Here is a 20,947-nt window from a genome sequence, read left to right as displayed (position 1 = left end):
CCGCGCCCTTCCTTCCCCTCCCCCGGGATTATTCTCTCCGACGCCTCGCCCGAGAGATTCTGGAGTCTGTAGGAAGCATGCCGTTGGCCCAGCAGCCGGACCTCTGGTCCAAACTTCAGGTCCAGAAGGAAGATGAGGTGAGTGGCGGGGCGGAATAAATATGGACGGACGTTCGTTCGTGCGAAGGCGAGAAGAAGAAGAAGAAGCAGTTTTGGAATTGTGTTCGTGTTTTTTTGGGGGGACACGAGGGGGGCGTTAATGGGTAGGGGGGTTATATGACGAGGAGGGAGCCCCGCTCCCCTTCCCTCTGACATTAGGGGAAGGAGGCGAGGAGGTCCCGAGAGGGGGGGGGGCGAAGCAGTTTTGGAATTGTGTTCGTGGTACTGGGTAAAGGGGCATGTTGGAGGAGGACGGGCAGAGGTGGGGGGGCATTGTTCAAGGAGGGGGATCCCATCATCGCCCCTCTGGCATTAGGGTAAGGGGGTAACGTCCCCCCCCCGACTCGCTCCCTCCCTGTGTGAACACTACAACCACCTGCTATGTCTTCTTGTACGGTGTCATCGCTGGGCATTGGTTTTCTCACGGTCGGGCATGGCCATTTGGGCAGGGGCATTGAAAGACGATCGCCGTCCCGTTCCGTTTCCCCCGTCGGGTTGACGTAACGCTGGGTGACAGTGATCGGGGCACAGGTGCCCCGTGCCCCTGTTGTTGTTGCTAAGGGTAGCCTGTCTGTCCTCTGCACAGGAGCTTCGGGAATGTGTCTTCTTAATTGACTGTTATTAGGTCTTTATTAGCTTACCCACAGGCTTCCCAAATACCCAGGGGTATGGTCTTGTCATGCCTTGCTTTAGGTAGCTCAGGTCAGACTCCTATAGCTATTCCCCTACCCCACCCCCCGTCCCTAAGGCCGACCTATTTTTTTAATTAGGGTCACTTTAGGTATGCAATACCCCAATGCCCATTTTGGTATACATAGGCCTATTTATTATGCTTAACAGTGCCCATTTTTATATATATATAGGCCTACCATTATTAACAGTGCCCATTATGGTTTATATAGGCCTATTTATTATCATCCTTAATGCCCATTTTGATATATATAGACCTATTTATTATCCTTAACAATGCCCATTTTGGTATACATAGGCTCATTTAATATCCTTAACAGTGTCCGTTTTGCTATGTATAGGCCTATTTATTATCATCCTTAACAATGCCCTTTTTGATATATATAGGCCTATTTATTCTTAACAATGCCCATTTTGATATGTTAGGCCTATTTAATATCCTTAACAATGCCCATTTTGAGATATATTGGCATATTTTATCCTTAATGCCCATTTTGATGTCTATAGGCCTATTTATTATCATCCTTAACAATGCCCTTTTGATATATATAGGCCTATTTATTATCCTTAACAGTGCCCATTTTGATATATTAGGCCTATTTATTATCATCCTTAACAATGCCCATTTTAATATATATTGCCCTATTTACTATCATCCTTAACAATGCCCTCTTTGATATATATAGGCCTATTTATTATCCTTAACAATGCCCATTTTGACATAGGCTATATTGGCGTGTTTATGATCCTCAACAATGCCCATTTTGATATATATACAGGCGTATTTATTATCCTTAGCAACTGGTAAAACTAACGTATACTTAACGCCCATTTTAATATATAGGCCCATTTATTATCATCCTTAATCCTGTTCTAAATAAACATCCTCCGAAGGCATGCTAAGGCTTGAATTGTATTTATTTTATTTGTTCAGGCTTGCTTGGTTTCGTCAGCGTATTCGAATTCCATTGGTCATGTGGGCGAGGGTATTCATAATTATCTAGGCCTTCCCAGTATCCATATCAAAGAGACATCCTACCATAGGCTTGCTAAATCCTGAAATCTTAATTTTTTTTTCTTCACCTAACACTTACTGAGGTCAAAGCATTGCAATTGTCATGCTTGGCATCCTGTTGGACATCCTGTCTAAGGCTTGCGCAATACCCCAAGAGACAATGTACAGTGATATCTACCTGTACGGAGATTTAGTAGAAGAATAGGGTTGCCTGCTTTTAATTCTTTGCCAACACAAAATCAACATTGCAAATGGTTGAATGATAGTTATTTATCCTTTTCTATAGAATATATGAGGGGGCAAGTGAATATTAAGTTATGTATATGCCATTGAAATTAGGAAGACTTTCATGGTATTCTAAGTCCACTTTCGTTGTGTGTAAAGTGTTTGGCTACGTCTTGGACATGGTTTTGGAAGGTTTAAATGCTTGTAGATTTTACAAAAGCACTTTTGCAATCATTTTTTGTATTCTGTTGTGTAACTTGGGTAACTTTTCAGCTGAAAAGAACTTCACAGTGTCTGGCGAAGTTCATGGATATTTTCAGACGATCCATTTTTCACTATTTGTTATAGGCCAGGTTATTCAGTTTAACAATGGCTGCGTAATGCGTAAGAATGACTGATGGTGAATCTGTTAATCTTGGAGACAAAAAGACAGAAGACAGTTCTTTATCCATCTGGAATTAATCCCTTCCTCAGAAGGGTTAGGTTAGGGCGTTCCACCGAGTGAGGTAGGATCCGGCTCCTTAGGTTGGGGAAGGTAAGGTTAGGTTAGGATACATTCCTTTATTTTGTAACTTGCAGAGGCCAAGGTTAGTTTCAGGTAGTGTCAAGGGAGGGGAAGCCCCTTGATATCGGGCCAGCTATGGCCTGGCACCCTAGGTTAGGTTTAGTTTATGGAGTCAAGGTTAGAGTCATCCCTGTACAGTAACTGATTTTGTTATATACTTGTTCGTTATAACATTTGGTGATCGATACTGATTGTTGACCTTAACCTTGTATTTTTCTGACAGCTTAACCAAACGTATTTTTCTGACAGCTTAGCCTTTGGTTTATACATTTTAGACCATTAATGTACGTACAGTATCCTTGTTATTGGTATTCCCCCCCCGCTTCTGTAAAAAAAAAAAAGCATACAGAGGACTGGGGAAACCAAAACAAGTGATTAGCACCAGCAGTAATGATCAGAAATGTGTAAAATGTGGGCCAAGTAGTTGAAAAAATACAAGTTTACGTTTGTGGCAAAAAATTAAAGTATTACATTATTACAATGAACAGCAACTATGTAAGAAAATTATACAGGTTAGGAAGGCCATGGTTTTCTGCTACTGGAAGTCTACCATTATACATAGATGTAGGCTGTAACTAAGCTGTTGGACTGAGGAAGGTGGGTTAGGCAACAGGCAGTGGGATTATGTAAATGTGATGCACCATGAGGTTAATCACAGATGCTGGATGTGATTCAGTTTAATGCGAAAGAGACCCTGTAATTAAATCAGTTTTTCAACTGAAAACACAAAATGTGTGTCAAAAAACCCCCATACCTTTGCAAGTGCATGTTACCTACTGAAGGTCAAGCAATGTCTTCATGTTACCATAGTTGATGCTTAATAATCAGTGAAGAACAAGCAGGCTAAGGGAGTGTGTAATAGTATGCAAAGTGAGCAGAAGTTCACTTAGGAACCTAAAAGGCCATTGACTTGCAAATTGAGCCTCCACAGAATAAAATGATAATATAATAAATGTAATAAGAGGAAAGGGGTATATATTTGCATACCTATATAGCAAATGTTGTGGCTATCCGGAAAGCTAAGGCAATGTTTGGAGGGTACTTTATAGCTGAAGTACTCGTCTCGTAAACTTGGGAACAGATTGTATAATATAAGGTCTAATTCATTTGTTCATCGTAAGGAATTTGTTTCAGTTCCTCCTGCTGTACGAGTAAGATGACTTGTGGAATATTTACATAACAACTTGCATAATTACACCAGTTTGGATGGCTAGACTATTACCTGTATAGTAATTTTGTTTAGTTTAGTAAGGTTGGGATGCTGATGTAAGTTTGTTTAATTTTTATGTGTACCAATGTTTCAGTTAGTGTATTATGTAAGACTAAGGTTATTGGAAGGTCATTCGGTTATTTCACAGTTCAGCTGAAGTAATAACCTAATTAAAACTTCTGTACACTAGGCTGGCCAGTGGGAAAATTGATAACTGGAGTCATATTAGCATGCTGGATTAAGACCAGGGTGTCATATTTTGACATTTTGAATCCAAAGACCGCCAGATACATGTGTTTAGTTGTGTCTCTTGCCGTGTGCAGTAGGACCTCTGATTCAGAGTCGTAGATTACGTATGTGTTTGAGTGAGGTAACGTAGCTAAAGACTTAGCTTGTAACTTTAACACTGCCAAAAGGAACCACAAAAGATGGTGAATGCATCAGCTCCCTTTATAGTGTGCCCCATAAGGCATGCTACATACACATATTGACTCCTCAGAAAAAACAAAAGTGAAAGGCAGGACATACCATAGAAGATTCAAGTAATACGATGAAGAAAGTGGACAAACATACAGTATTGGTTATAGGGATCCTTGGAGGCAACAGCATTGTTAACATTGTGTAATAAAAATCCACTATTATGTAGTAAATTATATTCCTATGTAAAATATAAAAGCAAAGACTCTAGAACACCTGAACGGTGTTCCTCATCAGTGTCTATGTCAAAGGTATTTTAACGTGAACACTAATGGAGAACACTGGTCAGGTGTTCGAAAGTCTTTGCTTTTATATTTTACGTATCAATTCATATTAATGTAGTTTACTATATAATTATGGATTTTATCACAACATTGTTAACATCATGACATCAGGTTTTACCTGGATTGAGTTGCTGGTATTTCGAGTTATTGCCACTCATCTATCTGAATTCCCATCTGGTGCCAGTTCCCACCTACCATATGTCTCTTCCTGTGATCATCTGGTCCTGTGACAGGTCTTGCAGGGAAAGGAAGCTTTGAGAGAAATCCCCCCCCCCTTCTTCCTCCCTCCCCCTCCCCCTTTCCCTCAGTGTTGTGATTGTGGTGCTCTTGAATTTTTTTTCCTTTTTTTTTGCAAAGCAAGGCTGCACTGAACTCGATATGAAATGTACATGTCTTTGAAAGAAAACTTTTTTCGATGGTTGCTTAGTTGATTCTGTTGTTAGCCAAGGACTGTATATGCAATATATGGTGCTTTACTGATACAGAATTTATATATATATATATATATATATATATATATATATATATATATATATATATATATATATATATATATATATATATATATATATATATATATATATATATATATATATATATATATATATATATATATATATTATTATTACTATTCAGAAGGGGGAACCCTATTCATTTGAAAGAAGTAACAGAAAGTAATGGTATATATATATATATATATATATATATATATATATATATATATATATATATATATATATATATATATATATATACTTACTGTATATCCCATTACCTAATCTATGTGTACTGTGTATATTTTATTATACAATAATAAATATCAAGGCTAATATACAGAATTTTTTTTAATGTACAAAGATAATATAGTATGCAAGAGACTCAAAGTACGACAAGGCTCATATACTGTAGTATCGAGAAAATATATTTAACCAATAAAAGGTAAATAAACTTTTTCATCCAAATGGAAAGTTAGCGTAGTTGCAATGAATGGGTGGTTGTAAGTTGTAAAATTGTACAAAGAAATGGAAAGGAAAATAGACAATAACCAAAATACCTGAAACAGTGGAAGGAGGTAAAATGTTATTCAGTGCACAGATGACTATGGAGGAGACTGCCTGTTCAGATGTTCATTAATTATGTATGGAAAAATTGAAAGGCTAGAGTTATGATGGAGTCAGATGATAGATCCAGTTAAGACTGAATATAAATAACCTCCATTTTGACCTGGATATAATAACATTCCCGTACAGAATGGCCGAAGCTATTTAACTGTGCAGTTAGTTTGCTGTCAACACAGGATGAATGAATGTACTGTATATTCTGTAATTTAAACAAGCTTTGTAATCGTGTGAAACTAGACTTTGGTGGATCACATAAGAAAATGCATTCTGGTAATCCTTGTTTTATGTGCACAATGATTGCAGGTAGTAGTTTCAACTGTAAGGTGTTGAAATCCTTGTGTCTGCTGCATCTTGTGTTTCACTGAGAGATTTGAGGTTTCCATATGGATGGTCATGGTGTAGAAGTTTACAAAAGGTAGATTTCTCTACCCCTTCCCTTGTTTAAGCACATATATATCTGATAGATCTGGGCATATGGTACTTTCATGTGTGACAGAAAAAGTATGGGTGAGGATAAGTTTTGGCCTGACCAGGGAAAATTTAATAGTACAGGTATGGAAAACATTCAGTAGATTGGATAATGTATGAGGAATTGAGTGCTTGTGCATGTAAATTTGGCATTGCAACTACAGCTTGTTGCATGAAGTCCATCTTCTTCCTCTTTTAACATGCTTTTTCCCATTTTTTGTTTGGGGTAAGCACGATGCCTTCTTCCCCATATATTATGAGGAATGTTGGGCACAGGAGATTTGCAGAATGATAACAGGTTTCAAAAAGCTTGCAAATGAGTGGCAGATAAGTCTGAGGTTGCTGGGCAAGTAAGACTTTATATGCTACCGGGCATATTTGTATGTATAAAATTTGCTGACTTGTTTGTCATTGCGCTGCCACTATTATTAATGAATGTTCCTATACAAATTATCTCAAAGTGAAAGGGTTACTTGTGCGCCTGATCCCTTTGCTGCTGAAAATTGCCAATTATCACTGAAAGTTGTAACAAACCTTAGTGGTCTGGTGCAAGTGGACTAGTAGTTCTTAATGAGGCACAAAGGCAATGAAAGTGAAGTAGATGTATTTTTGCAACTGTCATTGGTTTTCTTGCTCCATAGGGGGGTTAGTGCCGTCAGTGCACCTCATGGGGTGCACTGTAGGCATATCTAAAGGTTCTTTGCAGCGTCCCTTCGGCCCTTAGCTGTAAACCTTTTCATTCTTTTTACTGTACCTCCATTCATATTATCTTTCTTCCATTTTGCTGTCAACTCTTAACAATTATTGCTTAGTGCAATTGCAAGGTTTTCCTCCTGTTACAACTTTCCACCTACTCTCAGTTTCCTTTCCAGCGCTGAATGACCTCATAGGTCCCAGTGCTTGGCCTTTGGCTTAAACACTATATATTCCATTCCATTGGTTTTTGTGAGAGTTGGAAACACTTCCCACTATGCACAATTGAGTATGGAAGTCTCCAAAATGGTCATTAGTTTGCTAAGCAAATTTTCATACTATAGAAGTCCAAAGATTGGTAAGATACAAAAGAGAAATTACAGTCAGGCATCAGTGTATATTACAGTACTGTACTCGGCTATATATAGCCTATATAAACATTACAGCAAGAGCAAATGATTAAGGAAAAAAAGATCTGTAGATACTCTATTGAAAGGGAGGCTCTAGATACTCTGTTGAAAGGAATGCTATTAAGATCCAATCTCAGCCTTTGTGCAAGTATGTATGTGTATGTCTGTGAAGAAGTTGCTTTTATAACCCTTCCCAAATGCTATTTAATACGGCAGTTTGAGCAGAAGTTGCACTTGCCGTTGGAGCAAGAGATATTTTAGTGGATGGGACAACCATTACGCCATCTGAATATGTAACAGGCATATTTTTTTAATGAACCAAAAGCATGTCTTGAATGGTAATGAAGTTGGCTGTCACTTGTTGTGATTCACATAAGTGGGCAATTGTGACCTCACATTTCATGTAGTCTAAGGCGTTTATGTACCTTGTTACATGAATTTGCTTATGGTACTGTATAATCAGCGCAGTATAATTGACATTTCCTGTTGACATGGTTCATTTACCCTACCTAATGAGATTGTAAAAGCCTTGTAAATGTCTCTTTATTGTCATTGTCGACATTGGATGCTCCCTAAAGCTTCCATTTCATTTTGGGGGATATACCTGTTCATCTCCATGTTAGGCTGCCATAAAAGCTGGGAAGTTTTTAAGATTGTAATTAAAACTTAAAATTTTTACTTCTGGAAAGTGAATAGAAGTTTGTAATTAAACTTAAAATTTTTACTTCTGGAGAGTGAATAGAGAACAAAGGAAACTTTCTCAGCTTCATGTATCCAATTTTGTTTAAGCTTGTCCTGTATATAAGTAATAACAATACATAAAGGCAGAATATAGTATGTGTAATTAATAGCAAGAAAAGCTTCACCTGAGGCTTAAGTGCCTTGTGGAGAAGAGTAGAGAAGGGACTTCGGCACAAAAGTAGTAGAGAATTTAGGCTGTCAGTATAAAAAGTAACAAGTCATGTTACTATTAGCACTAGTTATGGCAAAGCTGATTCAAGAGATGGACAGAATGCAATAATGAAATAGTGTGATGATGAGCATATACAAAGAAATAACTGCGTTTTATAGAAAGTGTGTTGCTTAAGGGGTAGACTTCTCAATTTCCTCAGTCTTGTATGGTTGTGATTCTGAGTGGGAAACACAATACAGTAAACCCCCCGTATTTGCGGGGGATGCATACCCCCCCCGCAAATAGCTAAAATCCGCGAATACTTAAAACCCTCTAAAAAACTCTTAGAACTGCCTATTTTGGTAATTTAAACACAAGAAAAACCCTCTGAAAATGCTTATACTTGAGTATTTTAATACTTTTATCACAAAAAGTGCATTTATTCATGAAAATGATACAAAAATACAGTAATTAGTGAATATTTCTCAGTGAAAAATACCTTGAATGGGCGAACTTTCCACGAAGAATGGGTAGATATGTTCCACAGAGAAATCCATGAGTGGTGAGTCCGTGAATCGTGAGAACGCGAATACAGGGGCTTACTGTACAGTCGACCCCAGGTATTTGCGGGGAATGAGTACCACCACCCCCAGCAAATAGCTAAAATCCGCGAATACTTGACAACCCTCTAAAAATGCTTATAACTGCATATTTTGATAGCTCAAAACACTAAATGCCCTCTAAAAATGCTTATACCAGAATATTTAAATAGTTTTATGAAAAAAAGTGCATTTAGTCACAAAAATATGAAAATACAGTAATATGTGAATATTTCTCTATGAAAAATACTGCAAATAAGCGAATTTTCCATGAATAATGTGGAAAAAGCACGCTAAAATGAAGAAGAATGTGTATATATGTTCCCCAGAGAAATCCGCAAGTAGGTGTAGCCGCGAATAGGCCGCGGTCCACTATACATTATAAGAATGTGACACAGAGATCATTGATAAGTGTTGCATACATGAAGACCAAACATGATAATGGAAAATGACTGAGAAAGAAATGAATGTAATGTACGATACTGTATTAGTGACAATAAACAAAATTGGATATATGAGTAATCATCATGAAATTGTAGATCCAAGAAGTATAAAGGCATTTATACTGGAATGTTCTTTTAGTACCAGGGAACTGAAATCCAGGCCTGTGAAAGATAGGCTACAGCTTAAGATAAAAGGACCAGAGGGTGCGTTTCAGTATCCCCTTCACTTGTGATAATGTGAAGAGAAGTATATGAGGAATTCAGTTGGTTTGGCAAGAATTTTAGACATCTAAAGTTTTCACCAGCCAGCCTTGACCCATTAATAGTTATGGCTACCATGGAGTAAATTGAGAGAATGGGAAAAAATAAATAGGACAGGAAATATTCTTTTCCAGAAGGATTTAACTTAAGGACTGTGGAAGGGATTAGACAGAGGTTAATGTTAAGCAGCAGCAACTATCATGCAGGCAAGAGCTTCTGCTGGCCACAGTCTTCATAAAATGCTAATTTGCTAGGCAGAGAAGCCCGGAGCATCAGTGATGATAGTATAATCAAATTTAGTTAAAAGTTACTTCCCCCTAAAACATGAGAAGTTCTTAATACAGGAGCCCTCTTTTTTAGTTTTCTGAAAAGAAAACGATTGTGCCGGTTTTGTCTGTCTGTCCGCGCTTTTTTCTGTCCGCCCTCATCTTAAAAACTACTGAGGCTATGTTGATCATCCACCCTCCAATCATTAAACCTACCAAATTGCAGTCCTCCAGCCTCAGTAGTTTTAATTTTATTTTAGGTTAAAGTTAACCATAATTGTGCTTCTGGCAATGATATAGGATAGGCCACCACCAGCCCATGGTTAAAGTTTCATGGGCTGAGGCTCATACAGCATTATACTGAAACTACCGAAAGATAAATCTATTTTTGGTGGCTTTGATTATATGATGTACAGAAAACTCTATTGCGCCAAAGAAACTTTGGTACATTTTTTACTTGTTTTTTTTGTGGGGCTAAGATCTGTAGATTCACCTTCCTTTGTTAATTGCAAGAGTAAGAGTATTGATGATGATACTTTTAAGGCAGTAAGAAAGCATTTAGTGCTTCCTCTTAGAAACTAAAACTTCCTGATAAGATAGGTAAAGCAAAAGAGGCAAAGGACACTGGACAGTATGGTAAGAATAAGTCTTCAGGTTGTGAGAAAGCTTGCTGTATGGTGAGTTGCACCGCAGGCTCCAAGAGTAATGTTAATTGTGCCTGATAAGGGTTTGTTGAGGGTGATAAAGGCTTTAAAAATCTGGGTTGAAAATTCAAATAAAGAAATGGTGGCCATTGATAATATTGTGATACGGCAAAAACCCTTAAGTCTTCATGAAGACTGTCAAAACAGCGAACCAAAAGGTTCCCAGAGCCATTCACTGCAAACAAGGTGCAGTTGTATAGGTTCAGAAATACGTATGATGTGAAGAGTATGAAGCTAATTGAGAGGTTGCATTACTGACAAGTAAGATGCAGGCAGAGGTAACAAGTAGCAAGGATGGTGTGCAATTGGAACTTCAAAAGTTCAAGCAAAGTTGCAATGGATTACTGCCCTAATGCTATTCTCCGTGCATTTTAATGTATTTTTATCTATTAATATTATTAATGTATTATATCTTTTTAATAATTGAGATCTCCTCTTTCTCATTTCTTTTTACCTTCTCTTACTTGCTGGTGAGCACCATATTCTCTGGAAGCTTGAATTACAAGTCAGTGGCCCCTTTGGTGGGCTTGTTCCATATGAATAGGGTTCATCTTCTGAATAATAATAATAATAATAATAATTGAGAGGAGTTTACTATCATATGCAAGTTTTTAATTGTGGCAAAACAGGACTGCTAGAAAAAGATGTCCGAAAGGACACTAAGCCCACATATGTGCGAAACAGTTGTCAGCTATGCCAAGTATCCACACACACACACACACACACACACACACGTGCAGGCAAACACACACAAATAAAAAGAAAGAGGTAACTCCTTGCTTTCTGGCTATACCACTCCACAGCAAGGGTTATGGCAATATTATTAACTGATTACATACTTCATCCTTGAAGGGGAAAAGTACATTTAAGGTTTTACTGCATACAGAATTTGCACCCTGCCATCTGCAGTCAGTGAGGACTGAAAATGAAAGGTAATTTTCCCACGGAACACAGCTTCGCTCATCAGTTACATTCTGCCAGGACATCATTAGGTGTGTCGTGACCTAATTCACCTAGCGGTTACTCAAGAAGGTTGGAGCAGCCCTTGATGCAGATTGCGAAGTTGAAATTATGGACCGCTGGAAAGTATTCACAGTTGCTGATGAAGTAACTGTCACCTAAGGAGCAATGGATGAATTAAAACCAGAAGCAATAAAGGCATGCTGAAAGAATTTGTTGAAGAAATTGCCCATTGATTTCAAGAAAATCTTCCAAAGAGCAAGACAGGTTGGAAGCAAAGGATTCTTTAATTTGATATTGGGAGGTCGCACTGAAGATTATTATTATTATTATTATTATTATTATTATTATTATTATTATTATTATTATTATTATTATTATTATTCAGTAGATGAAATCTATTCATATGGAACAAGCCCACCACAGGGGCCACTGACTTGAAATTCAAGCTTCCAAAGAATATCGTGTTCATTAGGAAGATGTAAGAGGGAAGTAAAGTGAAATACAGAAAGAAGAGATCCCACTTATTAAAAAAAAATTAATAAATGGATAAATAGGTAAAAATGTATTAAAATGCAAGAAGACTAGTATTAGAATAATGATGCATTACATTTTCGCTTGAACTTCTGAAGTTCCAATTTCACGACACCCTCTGGGAGGCTGTTCCACAGTCCAACAGTGTGAGGACGGTGGAACATGATGTTTTGAAGATTGAGGAGTTGGAAGACTCATCAAGTCATATGAAAAGGCAAACTAGGATAAAATGCAGAGGAACAAGTTAAATGGACACTTGAAAAGTGGGTGAAGTGTTTTGACCGACAGACAATGTAAATAAAATAATGGCTTTCAGTCCAGTGATGGGCTACAATACCAGAGTGACAAATGACAACAGAAGCATGTAAACCTGTCCAGCTTACAGTTTATATATTAAAAAGGCAAAGGGAATGGATAAATGATAAGAGAGAAAAATCAATGTGGCTGGGTGCAAAGAAATGGTATATTTTAGAGGTTCACCCCTTATGCAGAAATATCAGATTTTAAATCTAATGAACGTGTTGTTATAGTATGTCATACATCGTGGTTTAGTCTGCTCGTTCAGTCAGTTGTGTTGTGATGTATGAAATAGCAAACCACTGCCATCTTACGGGCTATTGCTGAGTTGATGTTATCTTTTTCTTTATGTGTACATTATTGGACAATGTGTTATACCATGATACATTTTTCTGATCTAACATATTTCATACTTCTCATTCCCTTCCAGTCAGGCAGTTTCTGTGCTTCATCAGGTCTTTCCACATACAGTATTAATTAAATTGCATTATTGCACATGTCTGTGTTTTGCAATGTCCTCTTTTCTCTGATGTCAGTCTCCAGAACTGTATTTACATAATTTCTAGACATGACATTGGATGTGATTTGTAACAGGAATTATCATTTATATCAAATGTAAGGAAGAAACAGGTGACAAGTAATTTGCTTTTTGAAGAGATGATGGGTCTTACTCCCTTTGTTGAAAAATTTGATGGAAGGGCATAGTTAAGGAAGTGCCTTGAGTGAATATCATTCATAGTCCATGCCTTTGCAGAAACAGTCTCATGCTGAAAAAACCTTGAACAAGAGGTTTTTGATCTGTGTCTGCCATGGTACATAATATGTGAGAGCCTTCACTTGAGTAGTTTAGGGAAACAGGCTTTTTGAAGTCCCCAGTTTTGTTAACATTGAAGACAAGGTTGAGAGTCGCACCTCTCTCCGTGACAGAATAACTTGATCATGCATGAAGACTTGAGCAGTCTCCCTAGGCCATTTTTTTTTTTTTTTTTTTGTATTCTTAGTTACTAGGGAAGTGCTACAGCTGTCCATCAAAGTACTGAAGACAAAAGATCCTCCGTTGTCGTGCAAACTTACTCATTTTCAGTTGTGTCCCCTTGGATATTATCCTTGCAGAATAGGGCTTTCCTCATTGTAACTGCATTACGGGATGCATTGGAACTTGGTGAGATTTTGTTCCTGATTCTTCATGGAATGCATTGCAGACCAAGTGTCATCTAAACTGTGTGTTTAATCCACCTACTTTGCAGCACCTCGGCAATCATAAATTGCTTTCACTCTGTCATTGTGTACAAATCTCTGTAAGTCATGGCTAACCATCTGTGATTTAAATTTCATTAATTTTAAGGAAGTTTGCTGACACTATGCTAGCTTCCTAATGCAAACACTAGATAAATATGTCTATGACTGGAGTGGCAGCATGCATGACTACGCAAATCAAAGTAAAGTATCATATAGTACTGTAATGGGGATTTTTCTTGTAGCAGTTTTGCTTATACTTTGATAGGAACATTAGGTGCATTGTGGTCAAGCTGATAACGGGAAGACGGATGACTACCTAATTTGCTGCTTGCTCCTTAAAAATGCTACTTCTCTTTATGAACATGCCGATTAGGATGAAATTTATGCTGCCAGTGGCCTCTAATGGTGCTTATTTTTGTTGGAGGCAGTTACAGTTCGTGAGTTCAACAATGACTGGAAGGTAGAACAGTAGTGAGAAATAACATTTTAGCCATGTTCAGTTGGGCAGCTGCCACAGAGCACAGTTACGCAGAGCACTCGAGGAAAACATGTGAAGTTTTCTATTAGAGGACACTGATATGGATCAGAGATTCTACAGGTTTGCTGAGGAAGACCTCGGACACACACGTCAGCATACTTGACATGCAGTTGATGAGACTGGTCTATCTGCCTGGCTGGAGAAATATGGTTTAGATTCAGGACATTATTTTTTATGAGAGGAGGTGGCAAAAGCATGCCTTATTGCCTACTGAGTGTAGTCTTACTGACTGCTGGACTGAGTAATATGCCGTATGTGGACTGCATTCTTTAGTTTGTATTTCACGCTTTCCCAGACAAAGGCTACATAATTCAAGGCATGCACAATTTACTTCAGGTGTAACTTTCTCTCGATGTGAGTGTCTAGGAAGGATTTTTCAGAGTCCGTGCATCCATATCATTAATTTATATATTTCACCTTCATTACAGCGCTGAATAATCCTGATGGGTTCCGGCGCTTGGTCTTCAAGACGTAAATTCATAATCAATCACTCAATCACTATTGGTTTATTGAATGATTACTTTATGAGAAAGTAACCCATTAAGTCATTGATGTAAGTTACTGTTGGTAACGTGGTGCACTCTATATAATTCATAGCAAGCAGTAGATACTGTATACAATTCATAGCAAGCAGTAGAGCATAATCTACAGTAGTTGTATTGCTAGAGAGAAAACTCAGGCACACTTTCTGTTGCGTGCATATTTTCTAGCCTTTTTAACTTTTTATCTTTAAAAATATTTACTGTATTAAGTACACTACATGTACAGTACAGTATACTCATTCATATTCATAGCGTTGTTTTGTTCCAGAAGAATGAACATATAATAATAGTAATAGTAATAATAATAAAGTTATAGCCCTCAATAGTTCATGTGCGATACGTAAACTGAATATCAAAAATGTATTTGAAGCAAATGGAATATTACATGTTTATTTATACTTTGCACCTGACAACTAACCCAATAGTCAGCTTACCGTAGACTGGGAACAAATATTTGTAGATACTAGATATCCGTAACCTAATATTCACCCCGTAAAGCATGTTTCTACTTGTATGGTGGAATTCCCTGAGTTCAGAATTGAAGATTTATAAATGAAATTAATGATTTTCAAGGCCTTTATGTTTACAGTAGAATATTGTACCGAAAATGCATTTTGGAAGAAAAGCATAGATGCTGTACAGTGCACTAGTCAGTTATGCTTTGAATATTAAATTGGTTAATTTTTTTAAAGGCTCAATGTGCTTACATTGTTGGTTAATTTTTTTAAAGGCTCAATGTAGCTTACATTGTATGTAGATGAGATAAAGAAGACAGGATGTTATAGGCTGCATTTGGGCAGAACATATACATAACTTATAATGTATTGTCCGCTTGGTATTGTTTTATTTGTTGTACATTTCATTGCCTAATTTTCCATAAAATGCAGGAAATAGGTGTGAATAGCATGACTTAACCTGTCACACGCTCGTATGTATTTATCAGAAAAGAGTAGGCTATGTGGCTGGAACGAGAAAAGATTTGAAGCTTAAGCCTTTGGTCTACTATTGTCTTTGCTTTACTTTTCATCCCTTTCATATAAATCAATTTTGTAATAACGTCAATATTCAAGGCACAAAGAAATTGTGGAAGGTACTTCTGTTTTGTGATTATGCATAGGTTTTAAGCTCCCTAAGTCTTGCAAGATAACTCATTGTTCTTAGTATTATTGTACCTATAGGACGCACGCTCGAGAAGGAAAGCAAGTGTCCGTAATCCTACCCTCATCTTCCACTTTTGATATATTTTTGATAGCCTCTGATGTGGACGATTATTGTTGTTGTGCAATTACTCTTATTTGGTCCCTGCGGAGAATGGATAGGGGTTCTGTTGTGTATTTGGTGGCGTTCTTTTCATACAGCCTTATTTTTATGTTTCTTTGTTCTTTTGTCTCTTAGAAAATTTAGATGTTTCAGCTAGCTCAGTATTGTGCAGTTGAGTCCCTTTACTGGAAATTCTCTTGAGGTAACCCAAAATTTTTTTATTTAATATTCCAAATTTGTATAATCTTCCATATTTGTAGATATTGCCAGCTTTTTGGCTTTTTTTAAATGGAATTTTCCTTATATCAATAGGCAGCATTAATATTTCTATCTCTTTTTGTCTCAGTCCAATTCTGATAATCCTCCTTAATTCAAGAGACAGAATTGTCCGTTTTTTCCTGTTTTTTTGACTCATAAGAAGATTCTTCCATATTTCAAGAGACAGAATTGTCAGTATTTTCCCGTTTTCTTTACTCATAAGAAGATTCTTCCATATTTCAAGAGACAGAATTGTCAGTTTTTTCCTATTTTCTTTACTCATAAGAGGATTCTTCCATATTTCAAGAGACAGAATTGTCAGTTTTTTCCTATTTTCTTTACTCATAAGAGGAATCTTCCATATTTCAAGAGACAGAATTGTCAGTATTTTCCTGTTTTCTTTACTCATAAGAGGAATCTTCCATATTTCAAGAGACAGAATTGTCAGTTTTTTCCTGTTTTCTTTACTCATAAGAGGAGTCTTCCATATTTCAAGAGACAGAATTGTCAGTTTTTTCCTGTTTTCTTTACTCATAAGAGGAGTCTTCCATATTTCAAGAGACAGAATTGTCCTTTTTTTCCTGTTTTCTTTACTCATAAGAGGAGTCTTCCATATTTCAAGAGACAGAATTGTCAGTTTTTTCCTGTTTTCTTTACTCATAAGAGGAATCTTCCATATTTCAAGAGACAGAATTGTCAGTTTTTTCCTATTTTCTTTACTCATAAGAGGAATCTTCCATATTTCAAGAGACAGAATTGTCAGTTTTTTCCTATTTTCTTTATTCATAAGAGGAGTCTTCCATATTTCAAGAGACAGAATTGTCAGTTTTTTCCTATTTTCTTTACTCATAAGAGGAATCTTCCATATTTCAAGAGACAGAATTGTCAGTTTTTTCCTGTTTTCTTTACTCATAAGAGGAATCTTCCATATTTCAAGAGACAGAATTGTCAGTTTTTTCCTATTTTCTTTACTCATAAGAGGAATCTTCCATATTTCAAGAGACAGAATTGTCAGTGTTTTCCTATTTTCTTTACTCATAAGAGGAATCTTCCATATTTCAAGAGACAGAATTGTCAGTTTTTTCCTATTTTCTTTACTCATAAGAGGAATCTTCCATATTTCAAGAGACAGAATTGTCCTTTTTTTCCTGTTTTCTTTACTCATAAGAGGAGTCTTCCATATTTCAAGAGACAGAATTGTCCTTTTTTTCCTGTTTTCTTTACTCATAAGAGGAGTCTTCCATATTTCAAAGACAGAATTGTCAGTTTTTTCCTGTTTTCTTTACTCATAAGAGGAGTCTTCCATATTTCAAGAGACAGAATTGTCAGTTTTTTCCTGTTTTCTTCACTCATAAGAGGAATCTTCCATATTTCAAGAGACAGAATTGTCAGTTTTTTCCTGTTTTCTTTACTCATAAGAGGAGTCTTCCATATTTCAAGAGACAGAATTGTCAGTTTTTTCCTGTTTTCTTTACTCATAAGAGGAGTCTTCCATATTTCAAGAGACAGAATTGTCAGTTTTTTCCTGTTTTCTTCACTCATAAGAGGAATCTTCCATATTTCAAGAGACAGAATTGTCAGTTTTTCCCTGTTTTCTTTACTCATAAGAGGAATCTTCCATATTTCAAGACAGAATTGTCAGTTTTTTCCTGTTTTCTTTACTCATAAGAGGAATCTTCCATGTTTCAAGAGACAGAATTGTCAGTTTTTTCCTATTTTCTTTACTCATAAGAGGAATCTTCCATATTTCAAGAGACAGAATTGTCAGTTTTTTCCTGTTTTCTTTACTCATAAGAGGAGTCTTCCATATTTCAAGAGACAGAATTGTCCTTTTTTTCCTGTTTTCTTTACTCATAAGAGGAGTCTTCCATATTTCAAGAGACAGAATTGTCCTTTTTTTCCTGTTTTCTTTACTCATAAGAGGAGTCTTCCATATTTCAAGAGACAGAATTGTCAGTTTTTTCCTGTTTTCTTTACTCATAAGAGGAGTCTTCCATATTTCAAGAGACAGAATTGTCAGTTTTTTCCTATTTTCTTTACTCATAAGAGGAGTCTTCCATATTTCAAGAGACAGAATTGTCAGTTTTTTCCTGTTTTCTTTACTCATAAGAGGAGTCTTCCATATTTCAAGAGACAGAATTGTCAGTTTTTTCCTGTTTTCTTTACTCATAAGAGGAGTCTTCCATATTTCAAGAGACAGAATTGTCCTTTTTTCCTGTTTTCTTTACTCATAAGAGGAGTCTTCCATATTTCAAGAGACAGAATTGTCAGTTTTTTTCCTGTTTTCTTTACTCATAAGAGGAGTCTTCCATATTTCAAGAGACAGAATTGTCAGTTTTTTCCTATTTTCTTTACTCATAAGAGGAATCTTCCATATTTCAAGAGACAGAATTGTCAGTTTTTTCCTGTTTTCTTTACTCATAAGAGGAATCTTCCATATTTCAAGAGACAGAATTGTCCTTTTTTTCCTGTTTTCTTTACTCATAAGAGGAGTCTTCCATATTTCAAGAGACAGAATTGTCAGTTTTTTCCTATTTTCTTTACTCATAAGAGGAATCTTCCATATTTCAAGAGACAGAATTGTCAGTTTTTTCCTGTTTTCTTTACTCATTAGAGGAATCTTCCGTATTTCAAGAGACGGAATAATCAAATTTTTCTTTGTCAGTTTTTCTTCCCAGTTCTTATAATTTTCCACAATAAAGAGTTGGATTATACTTCTTGTTTTCAACAACCTGTTTGAAGGCTACTGCATGGGAACTAAAGTTACTGTCTGTCTTGCACTGAGAAGAGGTGAAAGGAAAGAAGATAGGAGGTTGGGGCTTAAACCTGAAGAAAGCTGGAGACCTGCCTCTTGAAAAAAAGAAATATGATATTGTAAGTCAGAAGGTAAACGCAGGATGAGATTATAAACCCTAGCAGTTGAGGGAAGGAAACAGTTACGGGATTATCTACTATCAGTCTGAAAGTGGTCCCTTTGCTTATCAAAGCTGAACCTCTCCAGATCTGTTACTTATCAGCTACATTAAGATGATGGCTTGTTCCTAGGTTACTCATTTGGATTTATGCATTTTGCAGAGAAATCTCTTGAAATGAAAGGAAAATCTAATGTGTAGTTCAGGTTAGGCTAGAAATTATATGAAATTATTAGCGTAGGGTATTCTGAATGTTTTTAGCGGAGGCTGTACTATAGAGTCCTTATTGCTTATTGTATTTTGCCACTCGTCAGAAAGCTAGACCTTCGAAACATCTGAAATGCTGAGAGACTACGGTGTTGCTGGAAAGGAGACAGAAGTCCATTAAAAGGTTGCCTGATGTGGCAAAGAGCTCCTCTTTGAGGTGAACAATACAACGGCAGGAATAGTATCTGAAGAGAATTGCTCTTTGTTTCACATTAAAGGCAGGATTAAATATTCATAGTTTACTAAAGGTCTGTTTTCCCGTGAATGGATTACTATTCTGCTGTTAATTCAAAACCATTAAGAATTGTTTTTCCTTACCAAATGTAGTATTGCAAGGATAGTAGAAATGTATTCTTACTCAGGAAGGTAGAGAGGGCAGCATTTTGTGCAGATTTTGCTGAGAAGCAACAATTTAGTTTATTAAACATTAAGAAAAGTTTTATTAACAATTCGGAGGACTCCCAGGCTACAGATGATACTGTAATGCTGTACTATATTGGATTTTGCCAGTTTGGCAATGTGGGAGTGTTTATGTGAGTGAAGAAGATCGTAGTGTCCACTTAATTATGTAGATTTTACTCTTTGTTAATAATAGCTTAGAGGTTGCCTTGTCAGTGATTATTGTATTGTGGGCTTCCCTAATGGATGTATTGTACTGTGATATTTATTTGATTATTTTCTGCATAGGCCTATCTTTGTGAAATACAAAACAGCCTTACCTTTTGCATCCTTCATGACTGCTGAGCAAACATGCATCCTTCATGTGTCTTTGTGTATTTCTCATTACTCTTGCACTGTGTAGACATATGTTGTATTCTGTATTAATAAATGCTAATCACATTTGAATGAAGTTTTCATACTTAAATTAAACAGTAATAATTTTTTTTCCCCCACTCAAAACTTGTTAGTTTCCTTCTGAGTCCAAGTTTTTATTGATCCTGAACACCTCAAATCCCAAAGAATCTTGCTAGACTGTAGTTGGTTTCTGCTTTACATTATACAGTATGTAATATGTTTTTCATCTGAACACGAACAATATTTGTGTTAATTTGTTTACTTTTAATTGTCATGATGAATAACATAAGAATGAGACTGTATGTTGTATGAACAATAAATAAGTTGCTTTATGGTAAAGTTTAGCCCTCAATCTTTATGGCTGCAGGCTTTAGCTTGTACCATATAGCCAGTACTGTATCTATATAGCAAGAACCAGTGAATGTTCATAACTCCGTTGTGCCCTGTAGGGGGGATAGTGCCACCAGTGCACCTCGCTGGGTCCACTGTAGGCATTACTAAAGGTTCTATGCAGCGTCCCTTGGGCCGTGAGTCGCAACCCCTCCTTTTACTGTACCTCCTTTCATATTATCTTTCGTCCACCTTGCTATTCACCCTCTCCTAACAGTTATTTCAAAGTGCAACTGCTCTGAGGTTTTCCTCCTTTTACACCTTTAAAACCTACCTACTCTGAATGACCTCGTAGGTCCCAGTGCTTGGCCTTTGGCCTAAACTCTATATTCCATTCCATTCCATAACTCCACTGTGTAACTTCCTTAATTGTCAAACAAGGATTGTAGCCGTGGCCACTCAAGCTCCTGTAATCATGTAACTGTTCGAAACATTCCTGTAACTGCAGTAGTTAGTGCATATGTATGTTTGGAC

The 20,947-nt window shown here is 36.8% G+C and overlaps 1 protein-coding gene across 1 annotated transcript in view; it reads right to left on the bottom strand.

Annotated features, from left to right (window-relative positions):
- Positions 1 to 313: 313 nt before the first annotated feature.
- The window catches only part of LOC136834597 (corepressor interacting with RBPJ 1-like), a 34,952-nt gene continuing 14,318 nt past the window's right edge, over positions 314 to 20,947 (bottom strand). Inside the window, exon 4 of the mRNA XM_067097177.1 lies at positions 314 to 747. Within this exon, the coding sequence (XP_066953278.1) occupies positions 314 to 747 (434 nt within the window). The remainder of the gene's footprint in view (positions 748 to 20,947) is intronic.

This window comes from Macrobrachium rosenbergii, chromosome 54 (assembly GCF_040412425.1).
Source record: "Macrobrachium rosenbergii isolate ZJJX-2024 chromosome 54, ASM4041242v1, whole genome shotgun sequence".
Taxonomy (NCBI): Eukaryota; Metazoa; Arthropoda; class Malacostraca; order Decapoda; family Palaemonidae; genus Macrobrachium; species Macrobrachium rosenbergii.
The sequence above is the reverse complement of the archived record's forward strand: the minus strand, read 5'-3'. Positions and strand labels throughout refer to the sequence as shown.